The 19,498-nt window shown below is 37.5% G+C and overlaps 2 protein-coding genes across 2 annotated transcripts in view; both read right to left on the bottom strand.

Moving 5' to 3' along the window:
• Positions 1 to 6,103: 6,103 nt before the first annotated feature.
• Positions 6,104 to 7,922, bottom strand: ppp1r27b (protein phosphatase 1, regulatory subunit 27b). The gene is made up of 3 exons (XM_056246097.1): positions 7,316 to 7,922; positions 6,876 to 7,026; positions 6,104 to 6,645 (listed from the first exon to the last, which is right to left on the bottom strand). The coding sequence occupies exons 1-3, from the start codon at positions 7,545 to 7,547 to the stop codon at positions 6,525 to 6,527; spliced, it is 504 nt and encodes a 167-aa protein (XP_056102072.1). The 5' UTR covers positions 7,548 to 7,922; the 3' UTR covers positions 6,104 to 6,524.
• Positions 7,923 to 9,000: 1,078 nt separating this feature from the next.
• The window catches only part of p4hb (prolyl 4-hydroxylase, beta polypeptide), a 30,549-nt gene continuing 20,051 nt past the window's right edge, over positions 9,001 to 19,498 (bottom strand). The window contains exons 7-11 of the mRNA XM_056246156.1: positions 19,252 to 19,452; positions 18,875 to 18,995; positions 17,715 to 17,896; positions 12,155 to 12,262; positions 9,001 to 10,303 (exon numbers count right to left, since the gene is read on the bottom strand). Of these exons, the coding sequence (XP_056102131.1) occupies positions 10,238 to 10,303; positions 12,155 to 12,262; positions 17,715 to 17,896; positions 18,875 to 18,995; positions 19,252 to 19,452 (678 nt within the window). The 3' untranslated portion in view covers positions 9,001 to 10,237. The remainder of the gene's footprint in view (positions 10,304 to 12,154; positions 12,263 to 17,714; positions 17,897 to 18,874; positions 18,996 to 19,251; positions 19,453 to 19,498) is intronic.

The raw sequence follows: 19,498 nt of genomic DNA, 5'->3' as shown, positions 1-19,498 counted from the left end.
AAAATCCCCATGCATCAGTTTAACACATTCAATCAAACCTATGACACTAAAGTGACAGACCCACGGTGAAATGCGTCATTGTTAAATGGACAACACAACGTTAATTACCTGATTATTTGTGTTTTTTAGGGAACTGCTCTCCAGGAAGTGTCAAAGCACAAAAGTAGGCAGTTTAAACCTGGAAATGTAGCAATAGCTTTTAGAGCTGTGGTCTGTTCTTATTTATTTTATTTTTTTACGTGCTGTCATTTTGAGGTCAGTCTCACAAACAAACACTAGTTTGCCGCCGCATGTAATTTAAATAGCAAATGTGTTTATTATCCGATAAAGGGACGTCATATTTTCGTAAATATCTGACTAGCTTAGCAGCTAACATCAATAACAGAACCCCCCCCCCCATAAAAAAATAAACGTTTAAACAAGAGATCGATCCGACGTAACTAATAACGTTATATAGTTAATGCGAATAAAACTTATGCGCATTTAGAACTTACAAACTGGCGTTTAAATCCTTTGTTCCAACCAAAACGATCCTTAACGTATACGGCTGCGTTGAGGGGAGTCCAGCACAACAATCAGTGATGATGGCACGTTAGATTGGAGAACGAATCTGTTGAATCGGACCTTTTCAATGAATCAAAGATATTGGTCTGACACAGAGATGGGCGTAAATACATGGAAATGTATTTAAAATACAAATACAAAATACTGTGTGGAAAAATGTATTTAAATACAAAAACAAAATACTGTGTGAAAAAATGTATTTAAATACAAATACAGTATTTTGTATTTTGAAAATACACAAAATACATGTGAAATTGGCCATCCAGTGCAGGCATAGGTCACAGTGAATAAAGAAACTACATAGGCCTAATTGCTGGCCATTACAAATAAACTTGTGCAAAATAGCAGCCATTTATATACTTATTTCTGACCAGGTTACAATGTAGTCGATTACTTGTGGTGAACACTATTAAAAAATTCATACTGCATGTAAAACTGTGGGTACCTTTTCTGCTTTCTAGCAAAGAATATGACCCAAAATCTGACTTCACAGTAACAATATATATCATGGTTTCACAATTTTCAATATCAGTTTTAATACAACAGCAAAAAATGGAAGCTTTAGCGTTAAGTTCTGCCAGGAAGACTCAATTGCTATACGTCACTTATTACCTTCTCATCTATCCAATCGTGTCTAATACTTGCGGTATAAAAGACCAGTACTTACACATGTTTGAGTTCGCAGATGCTGACGCTTTCATTCACCTCCATCCTCCCCACCACCACCAGGATGGTCCCGTCCCCTCCATCCTCCCCACCACCACCAGGATGGTCCCGTCCCCTCCATCCTCCCCACCACCACCAGGATGGTCCCTTCCTATACCTCACAGGGGGTCGGCTGCGCCCCTGCCTTCGTCTTCAGGCAGGAAATGCAGAGTCCGGACCCTCGGATTGCGAGCTATGGACGGGGCCTACGCCAAAGAACTTTATTGCTTGCTGGGCTATCAATAAATGTATTTATTGTTACAGTATTTATTCTCCCGAGTCTTTCTGGTAGAACTGAATTTCAAACTCTGTTGAAGCTTTTTTTTTTTTTTTTTGGCGGGTAGTCCAATGCTTTTTAAGTAGGGGTGTAACGATACCCTCATCTCACGATTCGATACATATCACGATACTGAACTCACGATACGATATTATTGAGATACTCCAAGACATATGATAAAAAGGTTAACAAAATTTACTGTTGATTAAAATGCTAAATTTGATATTACATTGTGTGTGTAAATGAATAGGTTTGGACTCTGCTGGAAACCCAAAGCACAGGACAATAGAGACACCAGAATAACAATATTCATGATTCTGAAGCTGAAAACAGAATTATTTAAGACGAATATGCTTGCACTCTTTCAATGACTAGATATGTATGTGGCCAAATAATGTAGGCCACATACTTTAGAGTTAAAGGGATAGTTCACCCCAAAATGAAAATTCTGTCAGTAATTACTCACCCTCATGTTGTTCCAGCCCAGTAAGACTTTCGTTCATCTGTTCAATGAAGATATTTTTTATTAAATCTGGATCACTCCTACATAGGCTTCTAAGGGATCGAAACTGGCCGGCCCAAAAGTTATGAAAGACATCGTTAAAATAGTCCAAGTGACTACATTGGCTCAATCTTAAGTTTATCAAGCGACGAGAATACTTTTTGTGCGCAAAAAAACAAACAAAAATAACGACTTTATTCAACTATTCATTTCCTACTCTGTGGGCCTCGAGATTTCACGTAGCGTAACAGCGCAGCGCTTCTGTGTTGTACATCACACACATGACCAGCGTCGGCCAATAGTGAGCCTACGTGTGACATACAACACAGAAGCGCTGCACTGTTACACTACAACTATCTCGAGGCCAACAGAGAAGGAAATGAAGCCTATGGAGGAGTGATCCAGCTCTCAGATTCAATCAAAAATATCTTAATTTGTGTTCTGAAGATGAACGAAAGTCTTACGGGGTTGGAACAACATGAGGGTGAGCTGACAGAGTTTTGGGGTGAACCATCCCTTTAACATCAGACATTTGGCATTATCAGGACCCACAAATATTCCCTAATAATTGCATTATTATTATATTCAACACTATATAGTAGTTAAATGTAGTACTGACACTAAAACTCTGTAAACTAGAATTTTTTCTCACACATTAGTTTTTTTTGGGGGGTGAATTATCCACGATACATATTGTTGCATTTTTGTATTGCGATATATTGTGACACGATATTGTTACACCCCTATTTTTTAAGTATAGTAATTTTATATTTATTTTATGTAAAGTTTATTTGTTTCTATAAGTTCATTAAAATTATAAATGAGTCTGAACTAGTTGATGCACGAAACCAGCACCTGGATAAAGAGGTTGACTGGCAAAAAGTATTTTATGTATTTTGAAAATACAAAAATACTCATCTTAAATGTATTTAAATACAAATTACATTTGATTTTCCCCAAAGGCTTCAAAATACAAAATACAAAATAGTATTTTGTATTTCAAATACGTATTTTAAATACATGTATCTGAAATACTGCCCATCCCTGGTCTGACATCAGTACTACGATACCACTTCTTTGAATTCAGTCACATTTAACCAGGAACCGCCTCTTTCAGCCTTATGTCTGACATGCATAATGAGCCGAGAACCAATATTGAACTGACAAGAATCTAAATTTTACCGATGGGTCGAAAAGTAAATTTAGTAACGTTACTTCAATTGTTTACTTTGTTTTTCCAAGCTGAATTCTGCAAACTCAAATTGGACACAGTTATAAACGCAAATACTCATAAACGCAAAAATAACATACATACACAAATTAAAACGGAACATTTGTTTTATTGGAACGATGTATACTACCACGCTGGGATGTCTGGAAGAAGGCGATGGCGTCGCCTCATGAACCCGTAAAAGAATCACTAAATTTAATGGTCCGATTCTCAAGTGTTTCAAATAATCAGTTCGCGGAAATAAATTGCCATCAGTAACAGCACATTCGCGATGCGTTCAGCAGAGCATATCCGCGTTCAACCAACCAGCTTCCCCTCTCTGGACGTCATGGGTTGAGCTTGACCTAGTCCAGCTCCACCTCTGTGGATCTAATGGGTGGAGGAATAGCGTTATGTTAGGGACGGGTGAGGTCCATGCATGGTGTGGTCGGACCTTCTAGCTCCACCCCTTAAGCCCAAATTACATCTAGAGCCGGAGCTGGAGTTCACGCTCCACCCATGGCTCTGCAGAGCAGCCTCTCTTCAGTTACGTGTGTGTGTGCCTTTTAGAATACAAATGAGGTAATTTCAGAAACATTAGACGTTAAAATTTAGGTATAGAAAATGTCATTTAAGAACAATGGCATAAATACAAGTGTCTGATATCACATTGAAAAGGTGGTAAAACCGTTTATTTTGGGGCGGGGTTGCGTAATAGCCTACATTTTCCAGTCAAAAGCCCATTAATTATTATTGTATTTATATTGTGTAAGGAGTCTAACTTTCCCTGTTGTGTCGTTTATCTGAGTGAAACGGTTTCTTCTTCTTCTTCTTAAAAAAAAAAAAAAAAGTAGGGCGGGGCTTGATTTTGTCCATCAAGAATTTATTGGATCGATGGATCACGTGAGTGACAGGTTGTCCCGCCCTCGCGCCAGTAAATATTCCATCAGAGAAGAGAAGATATTTTGATTAAATATTACGAGGGCACATGAATTGAAATAATAATAATGATGTGTGCACAGATAAATCATTTAGCTATATAGGCTAATACTGCAATGTTCTATTAAAAAGTATGAATTGCCACATTTGATTTCATGGTGACTTCAAATAACAGACACATTTATATATATATATGGGTGTTTCTGCAACTACGGGCACTTTTGACTATCCCAATTTAAAAAAAATCAACCTCTATGAATTTCAATTTTAACCATTACAGTCTGTAATACATATAAAAATGTACACAAAATAGAATGTAGTCGTTAAGATTTTAATCTGGAACATGTTTATTTTTTATGTTTTTCGGGTCATCTTCTTAAAAAGTGTCCTTACCGCAACTTTACAATAACGTTCATTTTATACATTTTTCTTTAGTAATTTCTATAAAAAAATTATATATTTAAATAGCTTTTTCAAATTTGATACAGTTTTGCAAATACTGATATAATAAAATAATATACAAAATAGGGAATTTCATGTTTTTTTCTATGCCATGTAAAAAATGTACAGTAACCTTAGATGTCAATTGTTTCCATACACACAAAAGATGACATATTTAACTTTTTATGACAGATGTTGCAATTTCAATGTGTTAATCATCTCAGCTTAAGTGTAAAAATATTTTTTGCAAATGAAAATGTGAGAAAAAAATGAAAATAGAGCAGTGCTGCGGTAATGACATCTTGTGTCGGTAAGGACACAATGTTAAACTGCCACGAAATCAAAAACAGGCTACTGTAAAAAAAAAAGAAAAAAAAAAAAGAAACATGCTACAGAAAACAAAAGGTATTGCATGTGTAAAAGATAGTAGCAGTTTTGCAGTAAATAACTATTTTAATTAACTCTTACTCTTTTAACTGCTTCAAAAATATTGTCTCCTAAAGTTGATGATTCATGTTTATATATATACTAATATATATACTAATATATGTTTCAGTACTAATAATATACTGAATATTAGTAATTTAATATACAGTAAACCTTAAATTTGTCTCTACCACAACACAAGGTCTTTACCGCAACACCTAAATTTGCTGCGGTAAAGACATGTTGCAGAAATGACATTTTTGCTAATATTTTAGCTAATTGGCAGCTAGCAAGGCCTACCACATTAGTTTTGACTCTTAGCATCTTAATATACATGAATTCAACAGTAATATACATTTATTTTTAAAATGTAGTTCAAAATACACAATTATTAAGCTGAATGGTAAGGACGCACAATAAATACTAGAGCAGAAAAGATGATGTTTACCTTATTTTTTTGGTATCTTGTGAGTGAGGTAGTGTGGTGGCCCCGTCTGTCAGCAATGTGCTCAAGTGATAATTTCTGTTTCCATAGAAACTAGACTTGTTTGGGTTCGATAAAACTTCATAATAAAAGCTTTTTTTCATTGTTGCGGTAAGGACTCAAAAGTGTGGGACAGGCACATTTAGTTAAAAAAATCATAAAAATTATTAGTAAATAATACAAAGAATTTTAAGGTGCTGTAAATGAATCTGTATATTAAACAACTCCATTTGAAATAATGTCAAATTGTAATTAAATTAGCTTATTTTATTTATCTCAACATTGAGACCACAGGTGTGGGACATTAACAAAAATGGTGTTTTGAGCTATAAATGCTTCATAATATTATATTTAATCACATTAATCAGTAATTATATTTTTTTTGTCAAGGTGTGTAATGGCACTGTGGATATATTTATGAAACATCAAATGACAAATTTGAACATAAATAAAAAATTTCACTGCTGGGACTTAAAAAGTGCCCGTAGTTGCAGAAACACTATATGTATAAAACTTTTAAACAGGTATGTATAAAATTAAGACTTTCTGCAGTGGCAGGTTTTACATGTAAATGGATAAAAAAAATTACACAATAACAAGGTGATTTATCAAACTCTCACAACAGTGCATTGATTTGCTACTAAAAAAATCATGTTTCACAATAGAAGGCATTAACTATAACAAACTGACATAAAATCTGTTGTGATTCACATTAGCTTAGAGCAAGAACACTGCATCGTCTCACTGGAAGAGTTCGTTCCTGCGGAGGCAAGTGCAACTCACATCCTAATCGCTGTCATTGGTCCAAATGGACCAGACAATTATAACGAGACACACTGTCAGGGTGTCTCATCTACAGCACCACTGTATACACAGTGGCTGTTCCACTCCATGGAACTCATACTCTTGATGTGGCAACTGCCACAAAAGAGGAGAGCAATCAGAAGATCATCAGTTTCAGGTAGGGGATGCAAGTTCAGTCACCACCGACACCAAAGAGTTCAAGCAGCTCTTTGCAGTCTGGGTCAATAAGATCAGCAGGCTTCTCCCCACAGTCATTTTCAGCCTCGGTGTCTGCACCCAAGGAAAGTAAGAACCTGAAAACAAAAACAATTTCTTTAAATCTTCCCCCAGTTTCACTTTCTTGACTGATCTGGTTTTACTAATCTCACACATTTTAGAGGTCAAAGAATATAGCAGTGTTCTGTTTGGCTTTTTTGCAGCCTTTCAAGTTCTTAACTTGAACTAAATGGTCTTTATTTTCTAAATAGTAATTATCTATGAAATGCCCCAAAAAAACCCATAAAAAATTGAGCAGTTCACTTACTTAGCTATCTCTGGAAAGCCATCACTGCAGGCCATGTGGAGGGGAGTCCATCCGTCCTCGTCTCTCTGGGTGATGTCAGCCCCAAATTTTACCAGAAGCTTCACACAATCCAGGTTTCCAGATAGGACTGCCTCATGAATGGCTGCCATGCCTGGACAATCAGCAAGAAGTTAATTTTAAAGGACAGGCTCAGACAGCACAATTATCAGTGGATTAAAGCTTGAGACACTGACGATTATGTTATCAAGCATATATATGCTGCCTAGACAAAAATGGCATTGCTAATGCAATAGGATAAGCCTTTATTGGAGATCAGGGAATGCTTTTGTGATCAGTATTGCATTTTAATTACTTTCATGCAGAGTATCTAGTTGATTCTGAACAAAGATTTACTTTCCCTTGCAGACTTAACTCAGTATACAAGTAGTTGGCGTTCCTACCTGAATGGTAAATGGTGTCCAGGCGCACTCTTCTGGTTGTAAGGAAGCGTGCAATTCTTTCCAGCTCTCCTTGACGGACATAATCCTGAAACACTATGTCATTGGGAAAGTGAACATTGCGAACAGGTTTGATGGAAGTCTGAGAATGAGAGCATGACACTGGACCAGTGGCATTTGGCTTGCAGCCCTCAAAGCGCATGGTGTGGGTGACTGGACACTGGTAGAACTTCATTCTTTAATGTTCTTGTTTCCAAGATAGGATGAGAATTCTGTACCAATTCTCAACGTGGCTAAAAGGTTCAGCAGAATAGGGTCTTAAGAAGTTTCTTCTTTAAAAGTTTTTTCCAAGGTGCTGTTCTAGATGATAGCAGCTGGTCAGTCTCCCTGTTCGTCTCTTAATGTAGTGATCCTTCCTAGACAGTCGTTAAGAAATTGGTCTGAAGTCAGGGCTCTGTGTGTACCCTATATATACCCTGCTCTAGACTATATTAAGAGGCTGTCGTCTCATAGCTCAGATGACTGAATTGGAAGACGAGTGGGTGTGATCTGAAGTCACACCCCAACAATACTCAGCCAACTTAGCAATGAGATCCGTAACCTTAGCTTGTTTTCATGCACCACATTTGAACCCAGTCTTGCCTCCTCCTCCTCCTCCTCCTCCTCCTGCCTGTTGTCACACAGCAGGGAACCCAACAGTAATTTCCAGTACACGTTGAATAGGGCATAAAGGTGGTTTATAGGTAATGCCTGCCAAATGTGAAGGTAAGGAGATTTTGATCACAATTAAATATTTAAAAATAACACTTAAAAATAAACAGCCAGCAAAAAAGATGCTCTTGCCCGGAAGACTATTTTCAGATGACTGTTTAATCACATTAATGTGTCATGATTTCTGACAGCGGTATATATACTTTGTCTACTACATGACTTTCTTTTTTGGAAGATGAGTTACTACTCGGCACCAGTTCAGAAGTTTCTGCATGTTTTGCATGAAATGCAGAAAGCAACCCAAAATGGTTAAAAACCCTGGATCTCAATCAAAATAGGAAAAATTCAATCATTTACTCAACCTCATGATATTCCAAACTGTATTTGTTTAATGGAGTTTTGAAGATTGTTAATGCAGCTTTTTTTTTTCTCAAGGACAGTTCACTATGCCCATGATTGTCAAGCTCCAAAAAAACATGAACAAAGTACTTCCAAGGATTGAATACCTTTGTGGGAGGACCAGCAGGAATTTCAATCATTTTGTGAATTTATATTTCATTCTGCCAAAGCTCTTATATTTAATATACCAAAATTGCAACTGAATGAAATTAAAGCTGCAGTAAAGGGAAAAGAATTCAGTTAATAAAATAAATAATACCTCACACAAACCATATTGTATATGGACACAACTTTTGTTGCCATTCTTTATTAAGCTTGAAAGCCATGGCCACTGAACTGTGTTGTACATGTGAACTGTAAGGTATAAAAAGGTATGAAAACTTAAGATTCTCACGTCCCATGGAAAAAACACCATACAGGTTTGGAACAGCAGGGGCTGAATAAATAGCTTTTATTTTTTAGGAAAATCTTAGACAAAGTGCAGAGCACAACCTTTAATATTCATTTAGAAGATGCCAACTGACTGAATCAGTCATGTTAAAACATAAAATACAAGAAATAAAACACAACCCAACAGGTTTATCACCATTTTGTTGTTTATTTGGCCACCAGTTTACTTTATCAGTCAATTTAAATGCAATGGAATGCTTGATCTCAAACATGTTTCAAAACCCAAATTCCTCCCAATATAATTACCAAACCACCCCTTTCTTCAAATGTCACCCCATGAAATTCACCCCTCCTAGAAAAATAAAGACAGACAACATGAGGGTTAACCAAATCACACACTCATAACCCTGACATAAGGGGAAAAGACTGATTAAGCTGGTTACAAGCACACTTTCTCCTCCCCGTCAAGCTGACCACTCAGACGTTGTCAACCGGCAATGAATGAATCTTCCACTAAAGATGGAAAGCAGGAAGGGTATGGGAGATGAGTTGTCCTTACAAGATGACAAATCTTTGCCATTTCATTAACTGATATGGAATCTCTGATGGCACTCAATGAAGTGCAAAAAAGGTTTCAAATCATCCTCCCAGATGACCAGAAAGCTGAGAGGGCCAACTCTGCCCCAGGTTTAAAAAAAAGAAAAAAGAAAAAAAAGTGCTGTTTCTGGGCCCTTCAGTATGCAAGGTTATAAAAATGAAAATCATTGAAATATAAAATTAAATAAAACAAGTTCTCCACTTTTACATTTTTTAAAATAATTCAGTAGCAGGTGTTAAAGATTTTGAAAAATATAGAAAATGACAATGTGGTTTGACAGTAAAGGAACAGGGAAGGTACCTTAGTTTGTTCTCAGCTAAGTTCTGCATGCACTGTAATGGCAGCCCATTATAATAATTGTATTTCCACCCCATGAACATCAACATACAGCCCCTCTGCCCTGAAATGTCCTTTCATTCAAATAACAGAATCAAGGCAGAATAACTAGCCTCCCCCCTCCTTCATGGGTAGAGTATTACTAGTATTAAGCTGCAAAATCATAGTCCCAGGATCATAAATGGAGTTGGGGGACAGAAAAAGTTAAACAGATTACCATTACAATTGAACCTAAAAACTAGATAGTTTAATGCCAGAAATCCCTGTAAAATAAAACACTTCAAAGAGATCATTGTTGTGGGTAGAGAGACACTTCTCTGGGCTGCAGATGGTTGGCCAGGGTGGTAATGACAGTACTGGCTGACAAAGGACCCTGTAACGCCCAGTGGCTGTACGATTAGTTAGGAAAAGCTTTAGTGTTCACAGACAGGGAGGTTTAAAGTGGAGGTGGTGGTGGTGAAGGGTTTTGTCTCGCCTTTTCCTCCTGACTCTTATAACTCATCGTGTCCCTCTTCCACATCAGAATCATCCTCCTCTGCATCATCCAGATCAAGATCCTGTGCAAAGCGCAAGATATTCATTTTAGAATCCATGTAAAAACAAGGCTGTTTTAGTACAATGGAAACTACTTTTATTATTGCCCACCAAAACAGTTTTCACAGCCAATTATGACCATCTCAAATGACCAGAAGGCCATTTGTACTAGCATGAATTCAATTTATCAAAACTAATATGCCCTGCCACAAACATGCTAGTAATCCCTGCAGGAAAAAAACAAGTGCACGATACGTTTACAGGGGCTGAGATCTGTTGTCACGAGTGTTCGGTTGCAAAGCCCTTTCCTCATAGCTGGAACGTGTGGACTAGCTATCGTTGACTGACTTAGTCCTGTCAGTTGTGGTAATAAGTGGTGGGGGGAGATCATGGGATCATGGGGTGGGGCTGGAAGGTAAACAGCTATAACAGTTGAGTTGGGAATTAGTGGCAATGATAATGTTCTACAATTAGACTTGCCCAAAGAGGAAGCAGGCAGTCTGGAATGGATTTCTATGATCCTAGATTGTGCCTAAACTGATAACATTAGTCTCAAAGACTCTGGACTGGGGACTGATCTGGACATCAGTGAAGCCAGAGTGAAAGGAAATAAGGTGGAAGTTTATAATTGAATGACGCCCAAACTTTAAAGGTTGATGAAGGGCCACTTTAATGAACTCTGAATAACCCAGGGCCTGTTTACACCTGGTATCAAGATGAGTTTTGGTCGATCGGATCACAAGTAGACTAGGGAGAAACACCCGTTTATAGCAGCGATTGTTTCAGCTCTGATAGCCGCAAGACCACTCCAAATGCTGTGAATGCATGTTAGAAATAAGGAATGGTGAGACAACAGTGCTTGGTACGTTTTTAGTCTTCAAACCAAACTGAGATCTTCAGCCGACAAGGTTTCAGTTCCATCTGGTTAGCGCACTTCCACTTTGGGGCTGTTGTTGCCTAATGGTTAGCGAGTCCGACTGGTAACCCAAAGGTTGCTGGTTCAATTCCAGTACCGGCAGGAAATTACTTTTGTGGCTGTTTAAAAATTGGTATGTCACGGTGAAGAAATTCACAAAACTTGCGATAACACCACTGGTATTACCGATCACACTCGGTCTATAGGCCTATAATTGCTATCTATATGCGGGGTATTGAAATTGCACTCAATCGAATCAGTCAAATTTGCGACCACGAGTACACCATGTATAGGGAGCAGCGGTACTGAGCGCACATTTTACAAGATGAGATATTTGTCAATGACACTGATGCTGCATGGAGCAGAGCAGACCCTTTCAGTTAATAATTTTAGCAGCCGTTGTCCAACTGAACTAAATGGTTTTTATTTCCACACAAACACAAAAAAAGCGAAGACAGAGGGGGCTGTGCCATGGTGGGCAAGTAAAGTAATCGTGTACGAGCGAACACAGACTACCACAGCAAGCCTAGTTCAAATGCATTCGACCACATAAGAGTCTACACCACGAATGCATCCGGTCAAATGAGTTTGACTACCTCTGGAAGTAGTAGAATGTGGACGAGCTCAAAAGAATTTAGACCAGGTTTACAGCTGTATTTAGCGTCGTACACTTGTGATCGGATTGACGAAAATGCTTCTTAATCATTTTAATCACTTAATCAGGTCTTTTACCCCCTGCAGAGGAGGACCAGAGCCACGAATGCCCATGAGACCGACAGCAAACAACTGCAGCTCCACAAGCAAACTCTTAAAGCTTACAACCAATATTATGCCAACTATCGGTGAAGCATTGACTATTTATATTGACAACACTGACAAATTTAGCAAATGAACAAATTCAACAAAAGTTAAACCAAATGACAGAAAACAAATTTAATTGCAGTAAAGTTAAACATACATCTGATTCTTCATCCTCATCTCCAGCTGGTGCTCCACCTTCTTTTCCTCCACTCTCCAAAAACTTTGTGAATCCATCTAGTGTTCTCTCACCATTGTAATCAATTACCTACAGAAAGAAAAAGAGACATAAGTGACAAACGTTTCAAACGAAACATGAACAGCCTATTATTTTTTATCACCCCCCACCCTTCAAAAGTAAAACAAAACCCACATATTTAAAGAGTGCTGGACATTAGCTTCCTGGCTCAAGTGTGCCACATGCAAAAAATATACTACCCACTAAGCTAAGACGATGAACTGACAAAACATGCCACACTTCTGCAGCGGCATACAGATCGAATGAACTGAGAAGTGCATTGATATACATGAACAAGTATTAGGAAAACTCCTCTGCCAGGAAAAGTGCATCTATGATATTGGCTAAAACATTAATATTGCTTGAAAGAATTAGGAGAAGTGCCCTCGGTTGCTTTCTTCCAGTTGAGGCGAATCATATCAGTCAAGATTAAATATTTATATACACATACATGTTTATGTATATGTATATATATACACATTTTTATATTTTACATGTATACATACACATGTATATACTAGGGGTTGAAAGATTTTAAGTCTACATTTATGTGATGAAAGTAGAGTCGACTAGTCGCTGATGAACAAATAAGTCTAAACCTCGAGCTGAGACTCGAACACGAGTTGCTATGTGCACAGCTATAGCATATGATAGCGCTCATATATACCAAGATTTTTAATGTTTTTAAAATATATATACACAAGATTTTTTTTAAAACATTACAAATCTTAGTGATCTTTAAAAAAAAAATCTTAGTATATATATTTTTTTAACATTAAAAATCTTAGTGTGTGCATATATATACACACATATATTTTTTTAAAACATTAAAAATCTTAGTATATATACTAAGATTTTTTAAAGATCACAAAAGATTTGAAAATTATAATATTTTGTTTTTAAAAAACATTAAAAATCTTAGTGTAATATTAAAAATCTTAGTGTTATATATATATATATATATATAATAGTGCTGGGCAACGATTAAAAAATTTAATCGCGATTAATCGCATTGTTACGCGCAAAATTGAATAATGAATTCTAGTAGTGTATTGCGCACTTTTGATTTAAATGTACTGCTACAAAAGTGCAATAACATGTGGTTTGCAAAAACTTTAAACAAATAAGGTGCTTTTATACCAGCAGTATTCCCTTTACACAGTATCAATAAAATATTTCTTGTAAATCTCAACTTAAACATTAATGTAATCAAATCAAATATTTAAACAAAGCTATTTGCCACTGCCAGGGCATTACCTTTTATCTAGCTTGTTAAAACGAGTCCAGTTTTCTTTTTTCTTTTTTTCTGAACAGGTATCTTGTATCAGGGAGCAGCAGAAACAGTCTATGTAGTCAAAGGGTCATGATCACTACTACAGATATAAGTCGACCAACGTTACTTCTCTGATAGCAGCTTAGGTTTGGTCATGGCATGCCATTTCCCACGTAAGATTACATTAAACAGAGGAGTGAGGTGAAGTGGTCGAGCACAGGTGCAGCGACAAGCGGGTGCGTTCCTGTGAAACTGTTGCAGTCATGCTCGCCTCACGCACGCGCCCGCGCGTTGCCGAAGTTGAATTGTCTAACTTTTTTGTACACGACGCGCAGCACAAATCATTGGAAGAGAGACTGATCCTCGGCTCGCTGTTTGTGAGTTTCCAGAATCTAAATAGTTATCAGGACATCAACAGGAGGGAATTCACATGGCAGAGCATCCCCGCTAAACTAAACGCAGGCCTATCAGGTAAAGTTATGTATAATTTTAATTTAAGTTAAAAAGGCTACCGCTGCGTAGCGCACAGAAGCCGGTGCCATGGTTACTATCCATAGAGCGCCTGTCATTCACTCGCGGGGCGCTGTCTCCCTTTCTGTTCACCTGAGAGAACCTGCCAAAGCCCATCCACTGCTTGTTTGGGTGGGTTATTTGCTGGCTGACCAACATCCCACCCCTCCTGTGATCATGGTTTGACTGTAGGCCTATGTGTATTCAGAGGCAGTGAGCAACGGACTTTCAAAATAATAATAATAAAAACCTCTGCGTTAACGCGCGATAAAAAAAATTGTCGGCATTAATTAATAAATGCGTTAACGCGATAACGCGTTAACTTGCCCAGCACTAATATATATATGTTTAAAAAAAAATTATATATATACACTAAGATTTGTAATGTTTTTTAAAAAATATATATACTAAGATTTTTAATGTTTTTAAAAATATATATACATACTAAAATTTGTAATGTTTATATAATTTTGTAATAAATTTGTAATATAATTTTCAAAGATCTTTTGTGATCTTTAAAAAAAATCTTAGTGTGTGTAATGTGTATATATATAATATATATATTATACACATGTATATATATATAAAAATAATGACATGACAATATTTAAATACATTTTAAAGTGCAATTTATTTCAGCATTACTCCAGTCTTCAGTCACATGATCCTTCAGAAATCATTCTAATATGCCAATTTGATGCTCAAAAGATTCTGAGCTGTTCAAAGATTCCTGAAATAAAAATTGTCCACAACCATTTCATTCATTTGAAATAGAATCTTTTGTAGCATTATAAATGTCTTTACTGTAACTTTTGATCAATTTAATGAAACCTTTGCTGAATAAAAGCATTAAAAAAAAATCTTACTGACCCCAAACAAATAAATGCTGTTCTTCTGATCTATTAAAATAAAATTGCGGCTAATAATAATAATAATAATAATGTTTATTATTAGTTATATACAAATCAATGTTATTAGCAGCAAATTAACACAGAATGATTTCTGAAAGTTCATGCGACACTGAAGACTGGAGTAATGATGCTAAATTCAGCTTTGCATCACAGGAATAAATTACATTTTAAAAACTTAAAATGGAAAACTATTATTTTAAATTGTAATATTTCACAATATTACTGTATTTTTGTTGTATTTTTAAATCAAATAAATGCAGACTTTTAAAAACATTAAAAATCGTACCGATCCCAAACCTTTGAACGGCAGTGTATATACCGGTACACACGCATACAGTATCTCACAAAAGTGAGTACACCCCTCACATTTCAGTATATCTTCTCAAGGGACAATAAAATCTATCCAAGTTTAATTTCTATAGTAGAGTATATACTGCTATACAAGCAGCACATTGACTATTTACTGTCCTCTGAAAATAACTCAACATACAGCCATAATTTGTCAAAATAAATGGCAATAAAAGTGAGTACACCCTAAGTGTACATGTCGCAGTACATGTTGGAATCCATGCTTCCCTCAATGAAGTGCAGCTCCCCAGTACCAGCAGCACTCATGCAGCCCCAGACCATGATGCTACCACCACCATGCTTGACTGTAGGCAAGAAAATTCTTGGTACTCCTTACCAGGGCGTCGCCACATGGACACCATCTGATCCAAACAGGTTTATCTTAGTCTCAACAGATCACAGAACATGGTTCCAGTAGAGATGCACCGATTACAATTTTCTAGGCAGATTCCGATTTCCGAGAGTTTGACCTGCCAATCCTGATTTCATTTTTTCTAACCACTTTACAGCACACACAAATATTTATTTTCTCTCTTTTCTTTAGTAGAACATTTTACATCGAACATTTTTGAAAAGTAGTCGCTATAAAATAGGACTATATAAATTACTCATGGTGTGGGAAGTTCACACACATCTAAAGTGCAGGGTTATGGAATAACCATTTCCTTCTTTTCACATCCAATATCCAACTAAAAAAATTTGTTCATTTAAAAAAAGAAAATTCATTTTCTTTTCTGACATATACAGTTAAAACACACCAGACATGCAAATTCTGTGCATTTTGGGCACTTTTTTGTGAAATCATTTATTTTGTCCATCAAAAGTGTGCTTTCACTTTAACTGAGCGTGAGCAGTGCAGCAAAAATAGACACTGCGCCGAAACCCGTGCTTCACCGCTGCTCCTGCTCGACGCTCACGCGCTGCTCCTGCTCCCGGTGTGAATGCACTCATTGATTAACATGCACGCCGGAAATACGCGCTGCTCAAGTTTTCGGTGTGAAACGGTCGTAATTCACGAGGTTTCCTACAGGTGTGTTCCGTGCATTTGTGATGCTAATGTTGCGCGATGTTAATCATGCGGCGCCCGAGTGCATTTGACCGGCATAAAATCGGCATATGTCAGACTGACCGGCCGGTCGCCGATCATGGCCGATCACGTGAAAATCGGCCAATTCCGGTCACCAGCCGATCAATCGGTGCATCTCTAGGTTCCAGTAATTCATGCTCTTGGAGAGATTGGTTTCAGCAAACTGTTTGCAGGCTTTCTTGTGAGCCAGCTTCAGAAGAGGCTTCCTTCTGGGACAACGGCCAAGCAAACCGACTTGTTGCAGTGTGCGGCGTATAGTCTGAGCACTGACAAGCTGACCTTCCGCTTCTGCAACCTCTAAAGCAATGCTAGCATGACTCATACGTCTTTTAAGCCAGCTTCTGCACCTGACGCACAGCACGAGGACTTGACTTCTTTGACCCTTGCGAGGCCTGTTCCAAGTGGAATCAGTCTTGGAAAACCTCTGTATGAGCCTGGCCTGTACTGTAACTCAGTTTCAGTGTGTTACCAATCTTCTTATAGCCTAGGTCAACTTTGTGAAGAGCAACAATTCTAATATCATAAGAGTTCTTTGCCATGAGGTGCCATGTTGAACATCCAGTAGTCAGTATGAGAGAATTGTACTCAAAGCACAAATTTTAACTGCTCTAATACAAGATACACAAATTTGTATGGTCCTGTCAAGCAGACAAAAACATGAAAATGATGAATAGGACATGTGGCTTTGCATGGTTAAATGACGTACAGCTATTATCACTTAGGGTGTACTCACAGCCATTGTCAAAATAGCGGTCAACAAAAGCTGGGGCGGCAGTGGCTCAGTGGTTCATGTAGGTTGTTTACAAACCGGAAGGTTGGTGGTTCAATCCCCGGTTCCACCTGACCAAGTGTCGAGGTGTCCATGAGCAAGACACCTAACCCCAGCTGCTCCCGACGAGCTGGATGGCGCCTTGCCGTCAGTGTATGAATGAGTGAATGTGAGGCAAAATGGCCACCAATCGCTTTGGTGGCCAATGCCATTGGGTCTGTGAAAGCGCTATATAAATGGAGTCCATTTACCAAAAGTCGGTTGAGTTATTTTCAGAGGATAGTAAATATATACACAGCTATACAAGCAGCACATTGACTACTCTAAAATATATCCAAGTTTCATTTCTATAGTATTGTCCCTTAAGATATACTAAAATGTTTGCTGAAATGTGAGGTGTACTCACTTTCGTGAGATACTGTAAATACACGTGCATACATATACCAAAAAATATATATGTGTATATACACTGCCGTTCAAAGGTTTGGGATCGGTAAGATTTGTAATGTTTTTAAAATAATTCTATAAGTGTTTATAAAAAAAAAAAAAAAAAAAAAAAAAAAAAAAAACTCGCATGGCCTTACCTTACGGTCATCGCCAGCAGGGAAGAACTTTAGCGTGGGGAAGCTATGCACTTTGACAGATTCAATCTCATTGGCTGTGGAGTCCATCTTGGCCACAACGGTGTTTGCGTTGTCTTTGAATTTCTCACCCAATTGATCCCAGATGGGGGCCAGCTGCTTACAGTGACCACACCATGGGGCATCTGGATAGAAAAAAAGGGAATAAAGAAAAAAAAAATCAAACCTGTTTGAATTAAGGCATAAAAGGTGAGTAAATGACAGAACTTAATATTGGGTAAACTATCATTTTAATTGGACTACAATTGCAGAGCAAGTGCAACAAATCCAAGAGCAAGACAGAAGCAATTTGTGACACTGACAATTCTCCAAAAATGTGATTACACATTGTGTCATGTATGCTTGGACATACATGGCTCGACTATACAAAACCCCACTGGCAGCAATGACTAACTATACAGATAAAAGTACTTGATGTTTGTGATAATGATATGACCCATCATGAAATAATGTTGGATAATGGCTAAAAATTGGCAGACTTGCAAAGAGTACAAGGTAAAGGGTATAGAAACATGAATGTACAGGACCTACAACAGTTTCAGGGTGCAGAGGAATAAGAGAATAGGAGTAAAGTTGTGGAAAAAAGCAGTTGTGCATCAGGCACTAGGGGTTACTGACAGCTAGATGCATGCTGAAATCCTATCCACCGTTTAAACACTGGGCATAGACGGAAATCCAAACTTTTCACATGCTCAATTTACCGCCACTCCTAATACCTGCCCTCAAATGACACAAAGAACACCATTTGTTAGAAAGTCAGTCACAGAAAAAAAGTGCCAAGTTTGGGAAGCAAGTTGCTTTAAATAACTCTGGAGCCAAAATGATCTCAGCATTTCCCATTATTGCATGTTTAAGAGATTATGTGAGCATCCTGTGAGTACCCATGCCAGGATTAGCAGTATGCTGGACAGGAATCTTGCGTTTATGATGCCAGGCTTTGAGAGCGGCAATCGAGAGATGCCGCCTTAAAATAAAACAGGCAATTTGCCATGAAAGGTGATCTCAAAACAACTGGGCAGACATGAAACTCAAGGACCAGCAACATTCAAGGCTAGAGAACTTGCATCCAAGCAAATATTTTTATATCGAGAAAAAATACTTACAAAACTCTATAAAGACATTATTGGCAGGGTTGAAGGCAACCTCTTCAAAGTTTTTGCCAACCAAGACCTTGACAGGGTTCTTATCCCAGTCTTCAGGAATGTCCTGACTCATCAGATGAGGCTACAGAAAAAACGACACTAAAATCATTCCAGAGGGACATAACACATTTTCTTAACATCATTAAACGCCAACATTAAGTCAATATTAGTGCCCAAAATTCCCATCCAATTATCAAAATCTGCAGGTTTGATATCACAATTTTCATATCAGTTCATAATATTGTATATTTTAAAATTCAATACAGAAGCCTATTTATTAAAAGTTACTACTTAATGTAGCCATTAAAACCTTAAACCCAAGCAATGGTATCCACCACCTTTAGTTTCCCCTCTGTGAAGGCTGTACAGAAGGTGATAATGTTCTCTGCTGTGATTTCTGAGGTTTCTGGTCTGTATTTGGTCATCTCTTCCTCAAGGGTGATGAGGCGGATGGCTGGGCACTCTTCCTTCTTAAGACCAAAGAACTCAAGAATTCGCTGGTTATCATCCACATCACTGTCAATAAAGATGAAGAGAATCTGCAGGGAAAGCAAATCAGGTTAAATCCAAATGTAAAAAACAAAC

Source organism: Rhinichthys klamathensis, unplaced genomic scaffold, assembly GCF_029890125.1.
Source record: "Rhinichthys klamathensis goyatoka isolate OS25496 unplaced genomic scaffold, OSU_Roscu_1.1 h1tg000036l_1, whole genome shotgun sequence".
Lineage (NCBI taxonomy): Eukaryota > Metazoa > Chordata > Actinopteri > Cypriniformes > Leuciscidae > Rhinichthys > Rhinichthys klamathensis.
The sequence above is the reverse complement of the archived record's forward strand: the minus strand, read 5'-3'. Positions and strand labels throughout refer to the sequence as shown.

Bases quoted from the DNA above. Each gene is read 5' to 3' on its own strand.
- ppp1r27b (XM_056246097.1), bottom strand. From the start codon at position 7,547: ATGAAGTTCTACCAGTGTCCAGTCACCCACACCATGCGCTTTGAGGGC. The intron at 7,027-7,315 runs GTAGGAACGCCA...CTGATTGTCCAG, and splicing joins GGACACCATTTACCATTCAG to GCATGGCAGCCATTCATGAG. The intron at 6,646-6,875 runs GTAAGTGAACTG...TTTTGTTTTCAG, and splicing joins GGCTTTCCAGAGATAGCTAA to GTTCTTACTTTCCTTGGGTG.